The 25,642-nt window shown below is 43.5% G+C and overlaps 1 protein-coding gene across 1 annotated transcript in view; it reads left to right on the top strand.

The window, feature by feature from the left end:
* The window catches only part of LOC147703759 (nucleoside diphosphate kinase A-like), a 184,440-nt gene that overhangs the window by 97,382 nt on the left and 61,416 nt on the right, over positions 1–25,642 (top strand). The window contains exon 4 of the mRNA XM_086928970.1: positions 8,828–8,940. Coding sequence (XP_086785096.1) covers positions 8,828–8,940 — 113 coding nt within the window. The remainder of the gene's footprint in view (positions 1–8,827; positions 8,941–25,642) is intronic.

The raw sequence follows: 25,642 nt of genomic DNA, 5'->3' as shown, positions 1-25,642 counted from the left end.
GCTCTGGGTGGCCAGCGTATGTGATGGTCGGACAGACCTCTGTCATGGGTACCCAGCGTGAGAAGTAAATGACGGATGGGTCAATATACAGTTGGTCAGACAAGCCTTGCTGGCTGCTTTTGGTGATTGATATTCCATTCGTGGTTAGGTCCCCTCCCTACTTGATATGAGGCGACGTTCTCATTTAGTATTTAGAGACATTTGTCAAGTGTTTCCACCCGATTCACACTCCGCAGAGACATTTAATTAATGTTTTATTTAAATCCACAGATAATACATGTGCAATAAATATCACTACGTGCAAATTCAATTACTAATAAAATTGTGTGCAATGCTATGAATTAACATTCCTACAAATAATTATCGGTTTATCTTCTAATGCGGTAAAAGGTCCTTTTGAGCCCATTCCCACTTTAAGGCACTCTATGTTCTACTCTCCTATAATTTAATGGGCAAGTCTAGGTATTCTATAATGTGCACAGCAGTTTTTAATGTGGTGCTTCTGAAGCAGAATAAAATTGCTTCAGAGATTGTTCTGGACACCGGAAGAATACATCTTTGATCAACAATGAACTACATATATTGTCTCCTTGCTTTGCTTACAAATGGATTATTATCTGAGTTAAAGTTAGGCATGTGACCCATGTACCTGAGGCTTTCATAACACAGATGTTCATAGAGGAGAAGGGAGAGAGAGGAGTTTCACTGGTGCATAGCCCATTGTTATTGAGCCCTGTTTGGATTTTCTAAAATAAAAGACTATTTTTCTTTTGACTGTTAAACCATATTTTTGTTGCCTGGACTTCTCAACAAATTTAATTTCATTATTTTTTTGATCCATTACAATGATATTGTAAGCACACCTTCTAGAACATTAGTTTAACATTTTACTGTTTATTACTAGACAGGAGGCTCAATCATGAGTAATCTTCTTTAATCATAACTCTAGCAGCAAAGAATAGCAAATGTATCACATCCAATAGAGAAGGAAACAAGCATTGGCATAGCCAATAGGTCTCGCCTTTGGGCCTTATACGTATTTAGTTATGCAGCACAATATCCTTGGTGCAACAACATCAACTGTTGCATGGCTAAACACTTATAAGGTCCAAAGGCGAGACCTATTGGCTATGCCAATGCTGTTTCTACTTGTTATTGAGTGCGTCTTTCAAAATGTACTACTTGCTATTGGCTATTAGTGTTTTGAGCCCTTCCTTTTTACCTGTTGTGCACGCCTATGGCTGTTGGCCCCTTCACTTGTATTTGTCCACTTTTTTTTGGTCTGTTGTTTTGGGGAGATCTCTTTTTTTAATGTGCCTTGCTTTTTGACAGAGTTGAAATGTTTCAGCCCGTGTCAAGTGTGTTTCCTGGCATGTAGAATGTTTTGTTACTTCGAGGCAAGCGAGTGATATTGACAGACTTTAAATGTTTGATCTTGTGCCGAGTGTGTTTTCCGACACAGAGAAATTTTTTTCACTTTGCTGCAAGCGCTTGATATTCATAGACTTCGAACGCTTGATCTTGTGCCGACGTATCATTGTTTTTTTTTAACTCAGAGGCAAGCACGTGATATTAACAGACTTATATCATTGGATCTTGTGCATTGAGTTTCTCCTAAATCAAGCAGGACAATGTACTTTGCTTCCATTCAGCAGCCACTCCCACTTTCGAGGCAGCTGGATAATGGCGGCCGTTTCCTTTACGACGTCACCACCGCAGCTCGATTTTTATACCGGTGACCATTTGCTAGCCCATCTGGCTCCTGAACTGCCCCTCAGGTTTGCCCCCGCCCCTCAAACTTACTGCACAGAAAACTGAACTGCACGCTGAGCTTGGTTTGTGTTTAAAGGCATGCACACGCATTGCATGTGAACATGCGTATCGCATTAGCAATGCCTGCAATTAACTTATGGTGTGGTTTCTAGCTAGCGCCTTGCAACTGCCCGCTAGTCACACCGCTTCCTTGCGCTGTGGGGCTCTGGCTCAATGGTGAGGCTCCTCACCATCCCCTGACGGAGCAGACCTGCACGCCCGCTCATCCCATCTTCTGCATGGCCACCCCCAGGACCGTGACCATCGTGACCCTGTCCGTGGCTCTCAGGCTCTTCTTCGTCTTCATGGGGACCATAAAGCTGAACACACACAAGAAGGGTGGAGAGATTAGAACACACATTTAATAATACAAAACAGAGAAAAATTCATCTGTTTTGAAAAACTGCCCTCACTCACACACCAAAGTGTGTGACATGCTTCATCATCAGGTCTGCTTACAATACGCCCTGGTGTAGCCACACTCCTTTCTTTCTTTTAATCCTGGTTGTGGAACCTATGAATAAAGGTTTTGATTGGTATCCCCAAACCAGTTTTAGAGCACTTTCCCTTTAACTGCACTTTTGTCGTATCACCATTCCTAGTCACAGAGTGAGAATTGGCACTTGACCACAGTGTGTGTCATATTTCTGTATGTGTTGTGTCTTGTGATTCTGTACCATTTTTTATTTTTATCCCCTCCCTTATGCTCCGCCCTGAGTGTGGCCACACCGGGGCATATTGTAAGCAGACCCGATGATGAAGCATGTCACACACTTCGGTGTGTGAGTGAGGGCAGTTTTTCAAGACAGATGAATTTTTCTCTGTTTTGTATTATTAAATGTGTGTTCTAATCTCTCCACCCCTCTTGTGTGTGTACAGCTTTACCTTGGGGGTTCAGGGGTGGTAGAGTTTATGTTTGACCCTCTCCCCTTCTCTGTGAATAATGACCATAAAGCTGACCCTGTGGCTCAGCAAGGATGAGTACGGGAGATGGTGAGTGCTGTGGCGGCTGGGATCGGGCTGTGGTGTTATAATGCTTTTTGTCTCCTCCCTGGCGACTCCATGCTACCAGGGTGCCTTGGCATGGCCTGGGAAGGGGAAATTTAGCCCGGCGAATGTCTTCCTGTCTGGTGCGTTTCAGAGAGCCTTTCCAGTGGCTCAGGTGCTGCTGACACCTGTGGCTATTTTTGGAAGACACATCAAAACCAGAGTGAACATTTAGACTCGGTGTTCGCTCACTAGAAACTTAATGAACGCATATAAGCACGTTAGCAAAAAGCTGTTCATTTATCCGGTTATTCACTGGCCGGTGCAGCAATACCAGGCCTCACTCACTGACATCCAAAAGCAAGACCCTTGTATGGTGGTGGGTGGGTTGTAAGTAGGCCAGGCCGCCAGTTTATGGGCTTTTCCCTACTCAGATTGTTAAATGCATGGTGCGAGTGCAAAGTTTTGAAGGCAGGGAGTTAAACTGTTTTCACAGCGCCTGAAAAATACCGATCATGCTTGCATAGTCCGACCATGGAAACTTCCAGAATTAGCAACAAGTGGCTTCATGAACCCTTGGATGAGTGTGAGGCTGTGTGCTGAGCGTTACAATTTAATTTAATTTAATTTTGATCTTCGAATGGAGCCAGCTAAGACCAGTAAGGGCTGATGTAAGGTGGTCAAACTTTCAGCTGCCTGTCAGAAGTTAAATCGGCATGAGCAGTACCGCTCTTTTTTTAGCTAGTTGTTTTTTATCCAACACCATACCTCATATGCAGACAAATATAAACATTATTTTTTTTAAATCCACGTTCGTTCTAGTGGGGCCTGCTTCAGCTTTCATACTCTCCGTCTAATAGTTTCTGAATGGGCCCCCTCATTAGGTCCGGCTATAATCTGTTGCAATATTGTTTGTTTTACCGCCCTTCCACTGCAAGTGGTTGCGTGCCTCAGCCTTTCTTGAAATTTTACATAAAAAGGGGGGTAAAAAAAAATGCACCCATCAGTTTACACTAGTGAAACACACCTGACAACAAGTGAGGCCACTTCTGCTCAGGCCCGCTGCCCCGCTCAGTATGCCTACATTAATGGGAGGCCCAGCGAAAGAAAAGGGGTGACACCTCTACCTGTTGCTGCTATACGGGAGAAAATGAGTGCCCATCTCCCTCCAGAAAGGCCACTCAGACACCCACTGGGCCGCTGGCGGGATAGTCGAACATCAGAGACACCGCCCAAATCGGCCGCCAGGCTGCATAAAAGCAGCCCTCAGCTGGAACTCGGACCCCTGCCCCTCGGGCATTGCCCGAATGCCCCCGTTACCAATCCGACGCTGCCTAACAGCAATGTTTGGACTGTGTTGTCTGTTTCTGCAGAAACTCTCTCCTTGTCTGAGCAATTGTTCAGTATTGTGATCATGACAGTTACAAGCTCCGTATATGAAACTGGCTGCTTCGTTTATACACTGTACACAGAGCTACCAAGGTCTTTCTGTTAGACTTGGTCATTTTTTAAAAATAACACCTTAGAGCGCTGGTTGCCAGCTATAACCTATGGGGGACTGTGTGCACCTCAGCTTCAGTCTTGCCCGATGCCCGGAGCTTCTCTACGAGTCAGCTCACTGTGTTGATTCATAAGTAGGCAGCTGAGAAGAGATGTTAATGTTATGGTCCTGGTCCCACTTGTGACAGAAAGGCCCTGGATGCCGCGACTGATGCTCCAGAAAAGGGGGTGGTGATGAACAGAGTGTCTGAATTAAGCAGATAACTCTTACCCAGTCCAAAGATCAGGGCTTGATCCATCACCGTTATTTAGCTCACTGCACCATCCCAGTTCAGAACCTGGCTATATGCAGATCAGTCTGTCCCTGGCCCAGTGCATCATGGGAACAGGGCAGACTAAACTACCAAGCCAATTCTTCACCAGAAAGGAGACAAGCTTCCGGGGACCGGTTTCTGGCATTTCAGCCGTCGTCGGCCCGGCTTGCTTGAATCCTGATGGTGCAGTGAGCAAGGGACTCATGTCTGAGTATACCCTGCCACACCTATAGTGGCCAAAAACGATTCAGAAAAGGGGGTGGTGACAGAAAGGCCCTGGATGCCGCGACTGATGCTCTGCATCCTGAACTGGTTGATTGACTGCTGGCAGCAGGGAGGATCCAGGGGGCCCAGTGTGGGCAAAGGCTGGCTAAAACATCTGTGTTTTAGTAGTTCAGCTAACTTCCTATGGCTGTTATTAATCATTAAAATGAATGTTTCAATCATTCTGAGCTGCCTGCACCCCTGGCCTGTAGTGTACTGATTATAAGAACTGTGTAACCACGCTGTCTGACTCTGCCCTGTTTTTAGCTGCCTTCTGTTAGCACACTTTAGTTTAATAATAACAAGCGGCTCGTTGCTCAAATGGGTGTAATTTCTACTATTTATGTTTCCCTCATCATCATCACTTGATTTTGCTCATGAGCAAGTGTCACTCATAGTTGTTGCCATAACCCCTTCGCAGCGGGGAGAATTCCCCCGCTGTGCTGGGGGGCGGGGGTGGCACACACAGCGCCCCGTGCTCTTGACGAGCTCAGCTCATCATGAGGCACGGTGCTCGTGTGCTCATAACGAGCTGAGTTCGTCATGACCACACCCGTTTTCGTGGAACGTTCAGCACAGCAGGAATTATCCCCGCATGTGAGCGTTCCACGGCTCATGACGAGCTGAGCTCGTCATGTGCACCTGAGCACCGTGCCTCATGACGAGCTGAGCTAGTCATGAGCACTTAAGGTGTTAACATACAACTGACTAGTCATGATTTTGGTCACAAGGGATCTAAACGGGGCACAATGATTGGTAGATATCGCATTTTGTGTGGCCCTAAAGAAAAGTGAATCTCTCAATTCCAAAATGTTCTCAACCAAATAGTGCTTTTAGTGAATGACTGTTTTGCAGTTGTGTCTGGGTGGATGCCTGGAATATTACTTTATTAGTTAGATTATATTATATCATATTTTCAGCATTTGTACACTCACTTGTGCCAGTGATGTGCCCTTATATCAGTCGAGAATTTGGGACAAAGTGTTCATTGATCTGACAGGAGTCATTCTTATAGTGTATCTTTGTTTCTGTTGTTACTCCAAAACTTGCTGCGTTTATGGATTTGGTCCTATGGGCATGAGGATGAACTTTCATGTGTTTAATGCGTCTTTATGAATCTACAAGTATTATTTCTGTGGGTAGTGGGGTTATGCAGATGGGGGCATAGTGTCGCCAACTATGTGGCCTTAGTTCTGTGTTTGGGTGCAACAGATATTACGAGTTTAAAAATTGTTCCCTATTGTAGGCACTGGCAGGCCGTTTTATAGAATGTTGAAATGCATTTTATTATTGTGATTAATGAACTTGCCTCCATAATACTCTGTCTGGAGCAATTGAATATATGAGAGTAAGCAGTTGCTGCTTCTAATGTTTTGTTGCACTGCTTGAACTGGGAATTGACCTGTTGCTTTTGTGTAGATTTTAATGCTGTGGTTTGACGATTTACCCACTTATGGAGTGTTGTTTGAGTGTCCCTCTTTGCCTTCTAAGTGGTGTTAGGTGCTGTGTTGATTGAGAGAATGAAGTTGTTGAAACAAGTGCCAAAGCTACTGCCACACTTCTAATCACTGTCACAAAGTCCATTGCAGTAATGTGGGATAATATACTGCTTGGCAAAACACTAAGGTCCCAAAGGCGAAACCGATTGCATTGCAAATGCTGGTTTAACCATGAGAGTACATATATTTTCACCTCCAACCAGTGTCACAATGCTTGACACTTTGCATGCGCTGTTTATAGGTTTCTTCTGCACAGCGCTTGCACTTTGCTTGTGAGGTTACACCTCCACTCTTGTGACTTGTAAGGGAGCTCCTTCTTTTGTCCTGGGCGGTGATTGACAAAAACAACTTATTATAGGCAAAACCAATGCATTACCAGTGCTTGTTTACTTTTGATTTTTGTATACCAATGCAAATGCGAGATCCATTGCATTGCAAATGCTTCTTTACCTAGCCATGTTGCAGGGTGCAGTACCATATGTGGCTAAAAGAGGTGGCACAGGACCTCTTTTTGCCTCAAATGATACTACACCCTGCACCATGGCTAGGTAAAGAAGTATTTTCAGTGCAATAGGTCTCGCATTTTTTAAATTTGAGCTGATAGTGTTAAAAAATGACAATGTTTTCTACTTTTGCTTTTTCATACCAATTGCTATAGCTCTATGCAAATATAATGACTCAACTGCAAATAAACAAACAAAAGTTAAAAACATTGTCATTTTCAACGCCAACAGCTTTTATTTTCATATTTTATTAGATTTATTGAACATAAACCAAGCTCAGCATATACAGTGCTTGGTTAGATACATGCTCATCCGACTGATTTATACAAATATGCATGTACAGCAGTTTCCGAAAGACATAAATAGTAGTATTCAGTAACATGACAGTCTTTTACAGTAATGTGCCCCTGAAACAATCAGATACTTTTTGCTGAATTGAGCGGGAAGCTGTAGTTAGGGAATGCAGGGCACACTAGGGATGGAATTCAGCGTTAGTGGAAGCATATAGGCCTGTCTCTTTTGAGGGCTACTGTGTCGTATGGGGGGCATCTATAGGGTGCATGAGTAGATATGCCTTGAGGGGTCCCAGATATACTTTGGACAGGAAGTCAGAGGGAGGAGTTCAGCGTATGTGAGTGTCTGTTCCTGTCAAAATATCATGTCATTAATCCATTCCTTAAATTTGTGCGCTCTGACCCATCCCCATCGACATGCGATTCTCCGTTTGGCTAGTAAAATAGCAATTGAAACCCATTGGCGATATGCAATGCTGTTATCTTCCGTGTAACCAGGGCACAAGTCCTAAAAAAAAGAAGTAGGGGGATGCTGACGTCACAACAGGAAGTAATGTCACGAAAGGTTGCTTGCACATTCAGACTCATTGCTTCCCCTCGCTCACCCCTTAGATGCAATTGCAACAGAGAAGCCAGTGAGTGAACAACATTCTGAATGACCTATCATCTCGCCCCAGAGAGGCCAAAGAATGAAAGTGTGGCTCCATTTGCACCAGTTATCGGGCTCCCGGGAAAATAAGTGGGGGACTCCGTCCACCCGCGTGGTACCCGACTCGAGCCCTGCGTGTAACCTAACAGCGCCAATAGTGGAGAAGCTTGTAACTGTATGTATGTATGTATGTATAACACACTTGTAGAGCGCTTCTGTCACCCAGCGGGCATCCTGGCGCTGAGATCAAACAGATCCTGAAGCACAGTCAATACGGTGTCAACAAAAACTACCCTGACCTAGGGAACAGGTGTGTTTTTAATTCTTTTTTAAAAGAAAGAAGGTCTCCTGAGCATCTGAGCGACAGTGGCAGATCATTCCACAACTTAGATGTCGTGAAGCCAAAAACTGTAGTGATGTCATCTGTTCTAGAGCGTGAAAGGCCTGTTGCCAATATATCTGTATAGCGCTGCATTCCCATGCGAGGTGCAGGAAGTCCCCTGCTTCTATGCCGCACCCATCACATGTATCGTTATCGCGCAATTTGTATTTGTACAGTGTGGCAGGAGTGTAGCACGTGTGGTGCAGGAACCTGTAATGTTTAATGCGCAGGCGGCTTCTGGACGAAATATGCTCAGTTTGTGTGCAGCAATACCTCCACTGTTTATCAGTTCTGGCCTGAGCTATGTCAGCGGTCCACCTGTCCCTAGCCGGGCATTGAGCTGGAGTCTTCAACACCAACAGCTCTAACGTTAACAAATGCGAGATCTATTGCATTGCAAATGCTTGTTATTGTTTTGCAAGTGATGCCTTGGGCAGTCTGATTTCAGAATTCAAAGAACGTTTGCCACGCATCATTTAGTATTAAAATATGAACACTGAGACTACTGCGCAGGGATATTCAAGTGCAGACGCATGATTAATTATGTTAAAATCAAATGGTCATGTGTCGTCGAATGAGTATTTTGCTTGGTAGAGCCTGAAGCTCTCTGTTTATTTCCTCCAGGTCTGGGAGGGACACAATGTTGTGAAAATGACGCGACTGATGCTGGGACAGACCGACCCAACTGCATCCGACCCTGGGACCATCCGCGCGGACTTTTGCATTGAGGCTGCCAGGTATGTGGTGGAAACTGTGTATGTAGCGCATGGAGTAAAGTTCTTGTCCACACCCAACATGTCTCTCCCTGTGGAAATGAACTAATAATGAGTAGGTTTCCCTGTTCAGCCCCATTGTTTCTCTCATGAGTGTGTAATAAACGCAGTGCGAACCAGTTGTAGTTCCAGTGTGTAATTACTACATTAAGGGCCCCCCTGAAAGTCTCTTTGTCCCACAATGGACTTCAGCTAAAGCTTGTAGAGAGTACCTAGGAGCTGAAACCAGCCTCAATGCGGTGCCAATTGAACGATCAATAGTTTGCTTTCTTTTCCAAGACTCCTTGTTCTATCTAAACCCCTTAGCAGTCTTCATCTGTGTCCCAGCTGTAGATGATTAGCATGCTGGAGCCAAAAAATAGTATTTTTGGTTAGGCTGGAGAAACCGTGTATCACAAGGCAGTAGTAGGGTAGGGCATGCAATCATTGTAACGTGGCCGTTACAACGTGAATGCCATTGCCATGCATAACATTTCCAACACATATGCCTTTACCACACATGCCTTTACAATGAATTTCTTTGTAAAAACATGAATGGTAAGGGCATATGCGCCGCAAAGGTTTTACAAGCAATAATAAGTATTTTCCAGGAAAGTTTAAACCTATTCTATATATAGATAAAGGGTTTATATTTCGTGTAAAATACTTACATTTTCGTGATAAAAGAATGTTTGGTAAAGGCACATGCTTGCTAAAAAATGTACAGGTATGTACAAACACTTGTCTGGTATACACACACACACACACACACATACATACATATATATACGTAAATATATGTATATATATATATATATACGCAGATATATTTATGGCACAGAAACTCTCCTCCCTTCAGAGATGAGCAGAGGACAACACGGGGTTTCAATGGCTGTTTATTTGAAAATTGGACGGCATGACCAGTTTCGGCAGAACGCCTTTATCAAAAGCCTCAGTTCCAAGTCCAAGTTCCCTGGTAGGTCTCTAAAATAGGCCCCTCCTATCCAGTGATGAAGGGCTCACCTGCAAACACTTTGCCTGCAGCACGTCACAACAGTCCCAATCCCAGAACTACGTGTCCCATGATGCAGCGTGATGGTAAGTACCGTGTTGCAGCAGGTTAAACTCGTGGAAAGTGCAGGGCATAAACAGCCTCGAGTCCCCAACTTCCAGCCGACCCCATCCGCTGAAATCCAGGTTGGAGACGTAAGGTCAATGCCAGCGTCTCCCCAAGAAGTCTTGGTCCGCCGTTTGGCAGCAGTGTCCCGGTTTCTATGGATTAAAGGTGGCGGGTCTCGAACATCCGATTCCTCTGCCCAACAACAGTTCCACTTGCTCATGAGCTCGAGACCACTTAGCGGAAGGGTCCTCTGTTGCGCACCACGAGCAGCGCGCTTCACATGGCATAGAAACTCTCCTCCCTTCAGAGATGAGCAGAGGACAACAAGGGGTTTCAATGGCTGTTTATTTGAAAATTAGACGGCAGGACCGGTTTCGGCAGAACGTATTTATATGCATATATATGTATATTTTCATATATTTACATACGCATAAATACATATGAATGTGTGCGTGTATATATATATATATATATATATATATATATATATATATATATATATATATATATATATATTGTAAATACACACACACACACACACAAACATAAATACATATATCCTTAAAACCCATACCTAACCTAAACCTCAAAATTCCCTTGCCGTCCAAAACCCATACTCACCATTAACCCTAAAATTACCCTTGCCACCCCAAGACTTTTACCCGCCCTAAAATTACCCTTCCCATCCATACCCACCCTAAAATTTCCCTTGACACCCAAAAACCAATACCCACCCAAACCCCTAAAATTACCCTTACCACCCCAAAACCCATACCCACCCTAAGCCCTAAAATTACCCTTGCCAGCTCAAAGCCCATAACCACCCTTAACCCTAAAATTACCCATGCCATCCAAGAACCAATACCCACCCTAAACTCATTCTTACCACCCCAAAGCGCATACCCACCCTAAACTCTAAAAATGCTCTTACAACCCCAAAACCCATACCCACCCTAAAAATGTCCTTGTCAACCGAATACCCATATACACACACCTGAAAGTTACATTTTAAATGCAACCAATTCCCACCCTAAAAACGCCCAACCTAATCCTTTATTAAAAACCTTTCCCTAATATATATATATATATATATATATATATATATATATATATATATATATATATATATATATATATATATATATATATATATATTCACTGAAAAAACCATAGGTTATAGACCATATATAGTTAGGAATTCGCATTTACAAAACCTTATTTTACTCACACAAAACCATTGAAATTCCATATATAGTTAGTTGCACTAACTATATATCGCGCACCCGCAAACCACTGCTGATGATGTCACATATTACATCATTCATGACATGGTCAGTGACATCACTGATGACATCACTGATGACATCTCAAATGACATCACTGATGACATCTCAAATGACATCACTGATGACATCTCAAATGACATCACTGATGACATCTCATTTGACATTACTGATCACATCACTGATGATATCATTCATGTGATAATACGATGAACCTCTTCAGACTCTAATATAACATTAGATACAATCAGTGTAAACAGACACTCACAGACTGTCACTCATCCATGGAGTTACTCACACACCTAGTCAGTCATGCAAAGAATCAATCACACCTCCATTTCCTCAAGTATACAGTTATACAAACTTTACTTATTCAAACATATACTAACACATATTTACTCTCTTATACAATCCCTGATACAAGTTCACAATGATCCATACAGCCACTCACACATTCACTGGCTCTTATGCACAGTTATTTATATATGTCAACTCTCACATGTACTGTGTTTTACATATGTACTTACTTTGACATGTAGCACTGAGATATCCATTCACTCACCAATACACTCATGCACACAGTCAACCGCCCATACAGCTGTTTCCACATGCACTTTTGAAACCATACATCTAGTGAATCAACTGCTCACACATCTATGCACAGAGTCATACACCTCCCAGCCACCCACACACAGACTCAGTCTCCCATACAAATACTTGGGCAACCAATCAATAACCCATATAGTTACTCATATAGCTACTTATCAACACATGCAACAGTTTACAGAACAACAGACATAATGATGCACAAATTAAGACAGTTTAGTCACTAACCCATGCACTCAGTGAGACACATTTAATCACTCACTCATACAGTCAGTCATGCACCTACTAAATCCTTCATCCAGACACTTATACATCCACTCATTCTTCAATATGTAAGACATATTTTAACTTTACAGAAACATACAGTATCTGGATGTTGTCATCAGTGATGTCATTTGAGATGTCATCAGTGATGTCATCAGTGATGTCACTGACATGTCATGAATGATGTAATATGTGACATCATCAGCAGTGGATTGCGGGTGCGCGATATATAGTTAGTGCAACTAACTATATATGGAATTTCAATGGTTTTGTGTGAGTAAAATAAGGTTTTGTAAATGCGAATTCCTAACTATATATGGTCTATAACCTATGGTTTTTTCAGTGAATTTTCAAGGTTTTGTAAATGCTAATTCCTAACTATATATGGTCTATAACCTATGGTTTTTTCAGTGAATTTTCAAGGTTTTGTAAATGCTAATTCCTAACTATATATGGTCTATAGCCTATGGTTTTTTCAGTGAATATATATATATATATATATATATACATACATATATCATCTGTATATCTATATAAATACAAACATAAATGCATGCATCCATATACTTATATGCATACAGATGCATGTTATTTACATGAAAGTTGAAAAAACACTAATAAAAGCAAAGCTAAAAAGCCACCTCATTACAAACAGAATGGCTTTAACTTAAACGAGGGCGAGATCTATTGCATTTTCAATGCTTGTTTACTTTGGTTCCATCAAGAAGGCATTCAGATGTGTCACACATTTGCCATAAATTCTGAATGTTAGCACTCTAGTTGCACATTAGATCACTGTAGTAAAGCTACTGCTCACCAGGGACGTCTGCTGCTGGTATTCAAAGTGCATGTTTCAGTCTGCATGTCACAATTTTTTTAATGAAATAGAAGAGGATTTGAGAAGTCACTCAAAATGATCCCTAATTTTTCTTTCTGAAGCACTAATCATACTTTCTATGGCAAAATTAACCCCCTCATGTTGTTCCTTTTTAAATTGAGTGTTTTCAGACTTACCACTTCATTCCAATCAAGATGGCTTCTGGTGTGCCATACTTTTGTCATAAGTAAGACTGTTAGCGCTCTAGTTGTTCTTTAGAACACCCTGGGACATTCTGTCATTGGGCTATACTTTGGGTACATCTGGGTGATATTTGGGCTACATTTAGGCTCTTTGGTCTCTGGTGGCCATCTTGGAAGACTGTATGTCAGAATTTTTTAATGAAATTGAAGAGGGTTTGAGAAGTCACTCAAAATGTGCCCTAATTTTTCTTTCTGCAGCACTAATCATAATTCATATGGCAAAATATACCCCCTCATTTTGTTCCTTTTTAAATTAAATGTTTTAAGAGTTACCACTTTATTCCAATCAAGATGGCTTCAGGTGTGCCATACCGTTGTAATAAGTAGGACTGTTAGCGCTCTAGTTGTTCTTTAGAACACTCTGGGTCATTCTGTCATTGGGCTATACTTGGGCTACATCTGGGTGATATTTGGGCTACATTTGGGCTCTTTTGTCTCTGGTGGCCATTTTGGGAGACTGCATGTCAGAATTTTTTAATGAAATAGAAGAGGATTTGAAAAGTCACTCAAAATGTGCCCTAATTTTTCTTTCTGCAGCACTAATAATACCTTCTATTGCATAATATACCCCCTCATTTTGTTCCTTTTTAAATTAAATGTTTTAAGAGTTACCACTTTATTCCCATCACGATGGCTCCAGGTGTGCTATACCTTTGTAATAAGTAGGACTGTTAGGGCTCTAGTTGTTCTTTAGAACACTCTGGGACATTCTGTCATTGGGCTATACTTGGGCTACATCTGGGTGATATTTGGGCTACATTTGGGCTCTTTTGTCTCTGGTGACCATTTTGGGAGACTGCATGTCAGAATGTTTTAATGAAATAGAAAAGGATTTGAGAAGTCACTCAAAATGTGCCCTAATTTATCATTCTGCAGCACTAATCATACTTTCTATGGCAAAATATACCCCCTCATGTTGTTTCTTTTTAAATTAAATGTTTTAAGAGTTACCACTTTATTCCAATCAAGATGGCTTCAGGTGTGCCATACCTTTGTAATAAGTAGGACTGTTAGCGCTCTAGTTGTTCTTTAGAACACTCTAGGAGGCTGCAGTAGAACACAAAGGAATCAACTGACAGTCTCTGTCCTTGTTGGATGTACATGTTTTACTGAGAATGTCAGACTTCATTTTCACATGACTGAGAAAGATAATGTGAATTTACAGAAAATATGCTTTCAGTTTAGCTTATAGATCCCCTTCCAAACCACTGTGGGAAAATCATGAGATATTAGTTTTCTTTCAAACAATATTCATGATATCACAGCAGAAGGTTTTTTCACATGGTAAAATCTCCTTAGAACCCACCACAATTCCTAAAACGAGTATGGTACCATCAACAAATGATTTATAATGTAACTAAAGTCCTAAAACCCTCTATTAACTACAATGCTTTTTAATGAGGTGCTATCATGTATATTGGTCCTAAGATGGCTGCCAACACTTCTTGGATGAAGTGCTGACAGCCAATCAGATCAGATGTGTGGTTAGGCTCCGCCCAGATATATATCTTTTTTTGAACCTAAATTACTCAAAATCCACTGGAGCACATATATTGAGACCTAGCAAAGGCACATCGGGCTAACAGTCCCTACAATTTTGCCAAGTTTCGTGCAAATCCATTCAGCCGTTCGAGCTAAAAGTGAGGCCAACCGCCCTATGGAAATTAACATGGGAAAAACGCGTTTTGGGACCCCCCTTTTTTCTCGGCCCCTCCTTGATGAAACCCTCCCAAATTGTCAGGGGCTGCTCAGAAACAAAATGTTCCATTTTCCTGAAAATTTCAGCCAATTCCGTCCACAAATGCCAAAGTTATTAGACATAGAATTTTCAAAAATCCCATAGAGAAAAAATCCTAACTATATATACCTACTGGCGACCGCCAGTAGGTAATATATATATATATATATATATGTATATGTATATATATATATATATGTATATATGTGTGTGTATATGTCTGTGTATATATATATGTGTCTATTTATGTGCATATATATATATATGTGCATATGTATATATATATTCACTGAAAAAACCATAAGTTTTAGGGGTGTTATTAGTTGGACATTTCACTCGTACAAAACCATTGAAATTCCCCCGATATAGTTAGTTGTACTACCTATAACTCGTGCACGCGCAATCCACTGCTGATGATGTCACATATTACATCATTCTTGACATGGTCAGTGACATCACTGATGACATCATCCAGTGAATGTGGTTTGGTTCGATATTTAAATCAATCAATCAATCAGCGTACTTGTAAAGCGCGCTACTTACCCGTAAGGGTCCCAAGGCGCTGAGGGAAGGGGCGGGGGATGCTGCTACTGCTTGAAGAGCAGGTCTTGAGGAGCCTTTTGAAGGCGAGAAGGTCTTGGGTCTGCCGTATGTGGGTAGGGAGGGTGTTGCAGGTCTTGGCGGCGAGGTAGGAGAAGGATCTGCCACAGGAGGTCATTCGTTGGATGCGGGGACAGCTGCGAGGGCGAGGCTGGCGGAGCGGAGCTGGAGAGTGGGGGTGTGGAAACTGAGTCTGCTGTTCAGGTAGGCAGGTCCGGCGTTGTGGAGTGCTTTGTGTGCGTGGTTGAGGAGCTTGAAGGTGATCCTCTTGTCAACGGGGAGCCAGTGTAGGTCTCTCAGGTGGGGGGTGATGTGGCTGCGGCAGGGGACGTTACCGATCAGTCGGGCGGAGGTGTTTTGGATGCGTTGTAGTTGTCGTAGGTGTTTGGCTGGGATTCCTGCATAGAGTGCGTTGCCGTAGTCCAGTTTGCTGCTGACGAGGGCCTGCGTCTCCGTTCTTCTCGTTTCAGTGGGGATCCACTTGTGTGGGTCCTTGGTGAGGGATAGGATGAGCTGGGTGTCGTCGGCGTAGGAGATGATGTTGAGGTTGTGATGGCGGGCCACTTGTGCGAGGGGGGCCATGTAGACGTTGAACAGCGTCGGTCTAAGGGATGAGCCCTGGGGGACGCTGCAGATGATGTCAGTGGCTTCGGATCGGAAGGGTGGGAGGCGGACGCTCTGGGTCCAGTCAAGAGCCTTCTCTTGCATTCCGGCTTCTAGGAGGCGTGTCTTTAGAGTGCGAGGCAGACCGTGTCGAAGGCGGATGACAGGTCCAGGAGGATGAGGGCTGATGTTTCGCCGTTGTCTAGTTGGCGCCTGATGTCATCTGTGGTGGCGATGAGGGCAGTCTCGGTGCTGTGGTTTCATCTGAATCCGGACTGGGACGGATCCAAGATGTTGTTGTCTTCCAGGTGGCGGGCCAGTTTCATGTTGACGATTTCTTCGATGACCTTTCCCGGGAACGGGAGCAGGGAGATGGGCCGGAAGTTGTTGAGGTCCTTGGGGTCCGCTTTGGGATTCTTGAGGAGGGCGTTGATTTCGGCGTGCTTCCAGCTTTCCAGGAATGTCGCTGTTTCAAAGGAGATGTTTATGACCTTGCGTAGTTGGGGTGCGATGGCAGCGTCTGCTTTGTTGAATACGGGGTAAGGGCATGGGTCAGACAGAGATCTGAAGAACCGGGTTTTTAGAACCCAGCGGCGCCAGGGGAAACGCCCGAATTCTTCGGATTCACCTGTCTTAGAATACAGAGACACAGGATACTTCTCGGTGACGTCAAAGATCACATTTATTGGCTGCAACCAGGAACAGAACTCTACGAAGTACGACACAGGTAGGTTAGTCAGAAACTGCTCAATTTTCGTATTGCGAGACTTCGTCTTTTATGCTAAAAATGACATTCCTGACAAACACCCATTATTTACGAACTGTCCAATCAAAGGTAACATTGCAAAAGATATCGCATGACGACAAACCCACTTTTCAGTTGTCCAGCCCACCATCAATTACACGGGAAAGCCCAACATTCTTGCTCGGACAGGCCGGACAAACTCATAATAAAAGACCACAACCCATATCATAAACAGACCATAAAAGAAGGAACAGAAACAGATGAGAAGCAAGATACAAGGGTGTGTGTGTGTGTAATAAACTCAACAATGTCCTATTCTTTGATCTCTATCTCGATCAACTACCGGACAAGGAACTGGCTCAGCAAGGCTAGCTTCAGGCAACGGGGTCAGTTCACTCAGGTCATCTAGAAGTCAGCTAAAGCATTCATGTACCAAAGACTCGTTCGGCCGTAGTCATCGGCCTATGTGAGGGCAACCACAAAATGGCTGCCGTACACAAAATGAAACCCGAAGGTTCAGAACGAAATCCGTAAATACGTAGTGAATCCATCGGTGTAGCATGGCGAAATCACTCGTACATACCGCACTCGCTAGTTACGGTTCACTATTATTGAGTTCGTAACGAAACCATGACCTTTATAAAACGGGTTCAGAATTCACGGAACCTCAGACCCTCCTTTTGCCCTTACATAGGCAATAACCTAAACTCACGTCAATCTGAATCCAGGTCTATATTCATCAGATCATCAAGATGCTGCTGGAACATAATCCTAGTACTTAGTAACTCTCTCGATGCAGGTCTCCTTGCACACGGAGTAGCACAGAGGCCACATATAGCAGGAGCACACTGTACACAAAGACAGATCAAGAAAAGAATCGCTAAAACCATCCCAATGATCAGCCGAATCTTCCATCCCCGAGTGGAGAACAATTCCCAAAACCATCCCATCAACGACCAATCTCCTTCGTCCATATGTACAGACTCTGAGATCTTATGTAGCTTGGAAATTGCCTGGTATACTGTCGGGGCATTGTATGGAATAAAAACGCAACAGCTCGATTGGATCAATTTACATACCCCTCCTCTATCTGCAAGTATGACATCTAACGCAACTCAATTCTGCATCGTCATAAGACGATCCGACTGGAGCTCAGCAGTCAGGTTACTAAGGGCACCGGCAGTCTCAACTACGGTGGACTCAACCACTCTCGTCAGTTGCCGTATGTACCTACTATTGACCATAGGTCCCCAAAATGGCAGAAAACCCTTAAGAAAGTCTCCCAATTCTTGTCCTGAAGTATCTTCCTTACTGAAGACTCCTCTAGCAACTCTCGTTCTATGGTAATCTGCGGCTGCAGTATACATAGGGGGCAATAGAAACGAAACATAACATGTTCCCGAAAAATCAAGGGGCAACCATGTATATGCTCTGTCGTGGCAGACAAAATACGTACCCTTAGCTGCTAAAAACGATGGGGAAGTCTGGGACGCAAAAACATACGTCTCAGTGCAAACACTCTTCCCTAACTGAGCTCTCGGATTCTTGCCATTATCTTGCAGACAAAAAAGACCACGATGGGGTACAATCCAAATCGGAGATGATCCTTTCCTACGCTGCTTTTCAATCAGACTAACACCATATATTAAGTCACGTTCCAACCAATATAAGCTTGTGTCTCGTCTCCAGGAATAGTCTCATAGGAATTAATGCCTCTAATCATATCTACTATTCCCTTCACAAGAGCACTATTGCTCGGTTTATCTTTCATGGAATGCAGGGGATAAACTTCATGGGCATAAATGAACATCGTCTAAGCATGGGCGAATTTTGCGGATCTCGCGTTCGCGAATTTTGCGGATTTGCGGATTCGCAATCCGCAAAATCCGCGAATTCCCGCGAATTTGCGGATTTTTTTTTTTGTGTTCGCCCGTGTTTCTGCCAGTTCGCGAGGGTTTTTACAATTTCGCAATTTGCGAACTTACCTGTCGGGTCGCAAGTTTTGCGAACTTGTTGTTTCTACGTGTCCAGCCTGTTTGGGACACTCTTCTTCATCACTGCCACTCTCTGTCATTACTGCCACTCTCTGACTACTCATGCCACCCTCTGGCCCACCCATGCCACCCTCTGTTTCATCACCACACCCTCTGGTTGTCCAGTGTACATTGTTTTCGGCAAAGCAAAGCACACCTTCCCTGCCTCAAGTGACCTGAATTAATTTGGGGCTGATTAATGTGTCACAGAATATTTTTTTAGCTGGCACCTGCTTCCTTAGTGCGCCCTGATTAGTGATCTTTTGCACTTGCTAAGTGCTTTCATTGTTGCAAAATTAGTTACAACACCTGCCCTGCCCCAACTGACAATAATGAATTAGGGGCTGATTAATGGATTTTAACTTCCAGCCTGGCTCCTGCTTGTCTCCCTTAGCTGTAATTCAGGACCTTTGTGGCATATGTGTAACTATTCTGAGGTTCAGAGCAGGGTCACATAATAGTTTCAACTGGCAACTGAACTCTGGAGGGGCCCCTCAGGAAGCACTACAGGAAATGGCTACTAATGATGAGCCTGAACTTTTGAACCTGGTAAGTAGTTACTTTCAGTTTTGCTAAGAGCGTATTTCTGCAATTTTGCACTTATTCGCGGGGCGCGAACTCACGCGAACAGTGCGAGCAGTGCGAGCAAAATCCGCTGCTCGCGGATTTGCGGATTTTGCGGGAGATTCGCGAATCTCGCGGATTGCGAATTTCCCGAAAATCCGCAAAATCCGCGAGCGGAACGGATTTTCCGCCCATGCTTAACATCGTCCTATATGCCCACACAGATCCATTATAGCTGAATGGCAGAACCAAATAAGGGATACCTTTATCCGTAGTATGAGGCATAGGCCCACACACCCAACAATTAGTGGTGTTCACTACCAACTGATGCTGATGCAGAAGTTGAACAAAGGAATTATTAGCGAATTCCAATCTTCATATTGATTCGTGTTCAGGTAAAGGATAAAAAGAATGCGAAGAAGTAGTAGTAGGAAAAGGCATAGGTTGTGTGGTGGGTGCAAATGTCATTTGAAAAGAGAAAATTACATATCCCACCAAAAACATCGTCGTGCTAAGTAACATTAAAAGACACGTTATCCAAAAACATTTTCTACTCATTAATTTACACAGTCCTGTCTTAAAGTTCATTTCTTCAACAGCTCTCTCGATCTCAAAAAACTCCATCCTCTAACAGTGCTGTTCGCGGCAGTTGGTTCTCTTCTGCTCAGATGTACGTCTGTAAGTCCAGGGAACACCCAGAACAAACCAGAACCGTCAACCTTATGTCTTCCAGCTGTACCCTCTAAGTCTTTATACCGCAACCCTACAGCTGAACCCGGATGGCGGTTCGAAAAAGAAAAATAGATTAAAACAGCTTTTCGGATGAGAGAGCGTAGTTTCAAAAGCAAAAAGGAAATTATTTTATTAGTCCATCGACTCTTGGTCGTAAATTATTTTGGCCTTTACCATGTCTGATCATGAAACACAAACTCAGGTTCAGTAGTGTCTAGTCTCAAAGAAGGGGACACAGCTTCTTGCAAAATATTGTTGTCCTCACGCTCAGAGCTTGTCCCAACCAAACGCGCATCACTGAATGGAATTAAACGTGGCACAGTCTCAGTCTCTGAATCACCAACACCTTTCTGGACCCACCGGTCGTATGGCAGAGGCAAAGAAACCCTCTTACAATGTACGCCGTGGATCCAGTTCTTTTTACCGTGAACTCTCACTGCGGTACGCGTCGCCAACAGGACCTGGAATGGTCCAATCCAGCGGAGCTGATCGTTCTTTGTCCGCTGAAAATTCCGAATCAGAATCTACGAACCAGGATCGATGGCGTCTCCTGGATCTTCAGATGCTTGTGGGAGGGTATTGTGAACCTGTTGGTATAACACACGCAATTTAGCCGTCAAATCATACAAATAATCAATCGGCACAGGATGTTCAAACTTTGTTGGCCTCGGCACTCCCCATATATACGCCGGGCGACCAAATATAATCTCGTAGGGGCTAAGGCCCACTCGAGAATGGACTGTAGTTCTGGTTGACAAAAATGCCAATGGCAAAGCATCGGGCCATTGGAGACTAGAGCTCCCCTGAATCTTTGCTAACTTGAGTTTCAAAGTGCCATTATAGCATTCGACTAAACCAGCTGATTGGGGGTGATTTGCAGCATGAAATTTCTGTTTAATGCCAAATCTGTCACACACTCTCTTCATGACTTGACTTGACCCACAAATTCACTCCCGTTATCACTCCACACCATCCTCGGCAAACTAAACCTAGGGAAATATTCCTTGAGTAGGGCTTTAGCTGTGGACAAGGCAGTATTATCTTTCAGGGGGTAAGCTTCTACCCATCTCGAAAAGGCACAAACAACCACAAGGACGTACTTCAAGTTATTACATCTTTCCATGTGTATGAAATCCAATTGCAAAACCTCGAACGGATATGTTGGAGGCGCAAAATGACCAACTGGAGTTGGAGTTCCCTTACCAGGGTTATACATCAGACAAACCATACAATTCTTGACCAGATTCTCCGCACACTTAGGAATTCCAGCATTCTGCCATACTGGAGCCAACAACTTACAAATCCCTTACACACTAATGTGAGCCATTCCATGTGCCATCGTAACCACTGCAAGCACATATGCATCAGATAACAACCATCGCTGATGTTCTGACAACTCAATCCAACAACCAGTCGAGTCCAATTTTCCCGTACTCTCTCTCCATACACTCAATTCTTTCTCAGTAGCTTCTGCCTGAATTGACTTCACACTTCCTACCGTATCCTCACACATTCCTCTATCCGGAACCCATCTTGCTGGACCCACAACATACATTCGATTCATCACATCTTTCGCCGTCTCTTTCGCAACTTCAACCGCAAACGCATTACCACGACCAACGTCGTCGGTAACCTTCTTATGTGCACTACATTTCACAATCTCAACTTGCATTGGCAAAGTAAGTGACTCAAGAAGTTCATTCACCAACTGACCATGCTGAATTTTCGTACCATGCGAAGTTAGGAACCCACGTTCTTTCCACAAGCGACCAAAAATATGAGCAACACCAAACGCATACTGGCTATCAGTATACACAGTCACTCTCTTTTCTTTCGACAACACACACGCTCTTGTCAGTGCAATCAACTCTGCTGCTTGAGCTGAATTTTGTGGGACACGTGCAGCTTCAACAATCGTATGCAAAGTCGTAACCGCATATGCTGCAGTCGTATCACCATTCGGAAGCTTGAAGCATGAACCATCCACCCATAAAGTACGATCAGACTTTGCAAGAGGAGTATCTTTCAGATCGATTTTACTCTTCGTTTCTTCCTCTGTCCTAAGAAAGCAATCATGCTGTTCAGAAACATCCGTCTCTACAGAAATCGGCAACAACGTAGCTGGATTCAACGTGTTGCATCGCTTTATATGAACATGACTCGCCAAAAGTGTCAACTCGTAACCTGACAATCGAGCACTAGTTAAGTGCTGTGTCTTGGTTCTGTTTAACAAAGTATCCACTGCATGTGGAACCATCACAATCAAAGTATTATCCATCACCAAACCAGCAGACTGTCAAATAGAAACAGCTGCTGCTGCTGTAGCTCTCAAACATCTCGGCAACGCTCTAGCTACCGGGTCCAAAGTCGACGAGAAATACGCACATGGACGTTGTTTATCGCCAAACTGCTGAGTCAAGACTGACAATGCACATCCCTCTCTCTCGTGAACATAAAGTGTAAAAGGCTTAATGCAGTCGGGGGTACCCAACACCGGAGCCGAACACAATGCATCATGCAATTCAGAAAAACTCTTCTGACATTCGTCAGACCAAGGAAGAGGATTTGGAGTATCCTTAAGCGTAAGTGCTAACAAAGGTTTCGCAAGCAATGAAAACTTTGGAATCCATTGTCTACAGTACGAAGTAATACCCAAGAAAGCACGCACTTCTCTCTGTGTAGTTGGCACATTCATTTTCGCAATCGCTTGAATTCGTTCTGGGGTCAACCTTCTTCCCTCCTTCGATAAGAGATGACCTAAGTAGGTCACTTCTTGTCGACAATACTGCAACTTCGAAGGCGACACTTTATGATGGAGGTCAGACAAATGTCGCAACAAAGAAAGAGTAGCTTCTTTACAAGTCTCCTCATCGTCAGCAGCAACTAACAAATCGTCTACACACTGAATAAGGGCAGCACCATCAGGCAAGACTATCGTATCAAGCTGTGTTTTCAAAGCTTGACTATAGATGGATGGACTCTAACAGTAGCCTTGAGGAGCGCGCTGAAACCGGAAACTTCAACCTCCTAAAGAGAAGCCAAAAATATCTCTACTCTCCTCGGCAATCAGGATGCTGAAGAAAGCATTCTTCAGATCAATCACCGAAAACCAAGTAGCTGAAGCAGGAATCATAGTCAACAAAGCAGTAATATCTGGAACAACAGGAAACTGTGGCACAAAAATTTTGGTCACTTATCGAAGATCGATCACGAACCTATATACAGGCGGCTGAGAAGAATCAGTACGTTTCAAGACAGGCAAAACCAGACTATTGCACACATTACCTCTCGTTTCTTCAATCACACCTTTCTCAATCAGATCATAGATGATCGCTAAAAGTGCTCTTTCACCATCACTAGAAATCCTATATTCGGGAATACGTGGCAATCTAGCATTCGCTTTCAGCGTCACAACATATGGTGGAATCTCCAAAAGAGACATGTCATTAGGACCAGTAGCCCAAAGAGTATCAGAGAGAGAATGCAAATCCAATGGAAGACTATCTTTAGACAAATACATCGGAGAGATCACTCTCTTACCCAATGTAAGCTGTACTCCCGAAGAAGAACACTGCAATGTCGCATACAATCTCTTCAGCAAATCCAATCCCAACAAATTCTCACCACAACTAGAATGAGGGGTGCTTCCAATTCACACGGTTCAACTGAAAGAGACAAAGGACTAGAAACCGGATTACAAACTGGGGCGCCAGAAAAACCTACCGAAAAATTCGTCTAGCCAGACAAAGGTGTGCCAGGGAGTTTAGAGTGCATGATAGAACTCTTCGCCGCACCAGTATCCAACAGAAAAGGCTCTGACACACCCGATGTAATCATTTCAACATAAGGTCCACTCTGATCTACTGGAACTAACACAACTCCCTCTCTTTGTCTATGGCTGTCCTAGCAGTCATTACCGACAGTATTCTCACTCTCAACATAGTAGTTGTCAGCATAGTACTGAGTCTATCTACCAGATGCAACATTCTGCTGATCAAAACAATTAATCGTATTCGTATTCTGTGGAGGCAAGGAAGGCGCATTCTGGGGGAACACACCACGTCCTCTACCTCTAGGAGCTTGCTGAACACCTTGACCTCTCACACCAGACACACCATTCGTGCGCTGCAACAGAACCGGACAACTATTCTTAAAATTACCTTCTTCCTTACAATACGCACACTGATTAGGGCCTGGATGAACACGCTGCTGTGGTCCTCTCTGAAACTGCTGAGGTTGCTGAAAGTCGCACTGATTATAATGAGGCGGATACGCCTGTTGCAAAAGAACCTTCGTCTTTAAATCTTTAGTCTTTCTCTCTGCTTTAACTTTCTCATCCTTATCCCTATTCTCGTAATATTGTGCAGTAGCCAATATCTGGGCTGATGAAGAAACAGCCCATGAACTCTCTGAATCCTTCAACTTATTGCACAACTCGGGAAGCAAGTTATGAACAAACTTATCCACGAACAATCTTTGGCCACCTTCCGTACTCATGTCTTGACCACTATGATCTATAAACGTCTCTTAGAACCTAGTGAAGAAATCAGACACACTCTCATCTTTCTTCTGCTTGCATGCAGACAATTTATCCCAATTCACTCGCATAGCAGGCATCAAAACCTTCATATAATTAATAATTCTACCAGGAAGGTCTGCAACTAAAGCTTCAGGTTTAGCTCCTCCACCTTGTAGACCATCTGCAGCAGTAATATTAGCCCATGAATCACCCAACTCTACTGCATGATCCTCATGACAAATCTTCGCCCACAAAGGCTGAGGAACCACATTCTCAAACAACATGTCAATATCGGCTAAATTCATGACACACGCGTCAGCTGTCTGTGATAACTCATTATAATACCCTGTAGGATTCTTGCGGGGGTCAGGTAAAGTCTGCTTAAGGGCCAAAACTTCAGCTCGTTTCCACGGAACATATACCCAAACACGCTGACAATGAGCTTCTACAGCTTGAATACCATTATTAACATCGGCCTGAACTGCCTCTTTCCATACCGGAGGAACTTCTCTCATAGGATACTGTCTCACTTTTCTCCTAACAGAAGGACTGGGCTCAAACAACGACCTAGAAGGACATTCACCCCTAAACGTAAGCAACGTCGCAACTGCTTTCTCAACGTCTAAACCCACTATCGTTCCTTTCGCAAACTCAGACTGTACCTTAAACAACTCTGATGGAGTCTGACCCATTCCTCACGGAGGAAAGTACACATGTTATCGAAGACATACCTCTGCTTTGGTGCTTCCCATTGTCGGAAAACATCCATAACCGGCTCTAAATCATATCTCGAAGAATTC

This window comes from Lissotriton vulgaris, chromosome 7 (genome assembly GCF_964263255.1).
Source record: "Lissotriton vulgaris chromosome 7, aLisVul1.2, whole genome shotgun sequence".
Taxonomy (NCBI): domain Eukaryota; kingdom Metazoa; phylum Chordata; class Amphibia; order Caudata; family Salamandridae; genus Lissotriton; species Lissotriton vulgaris.
Note: the sequence above shows the minus strand (reverse complement) of the source record. Positions and strands in the feature narration are given on the sequence as shown.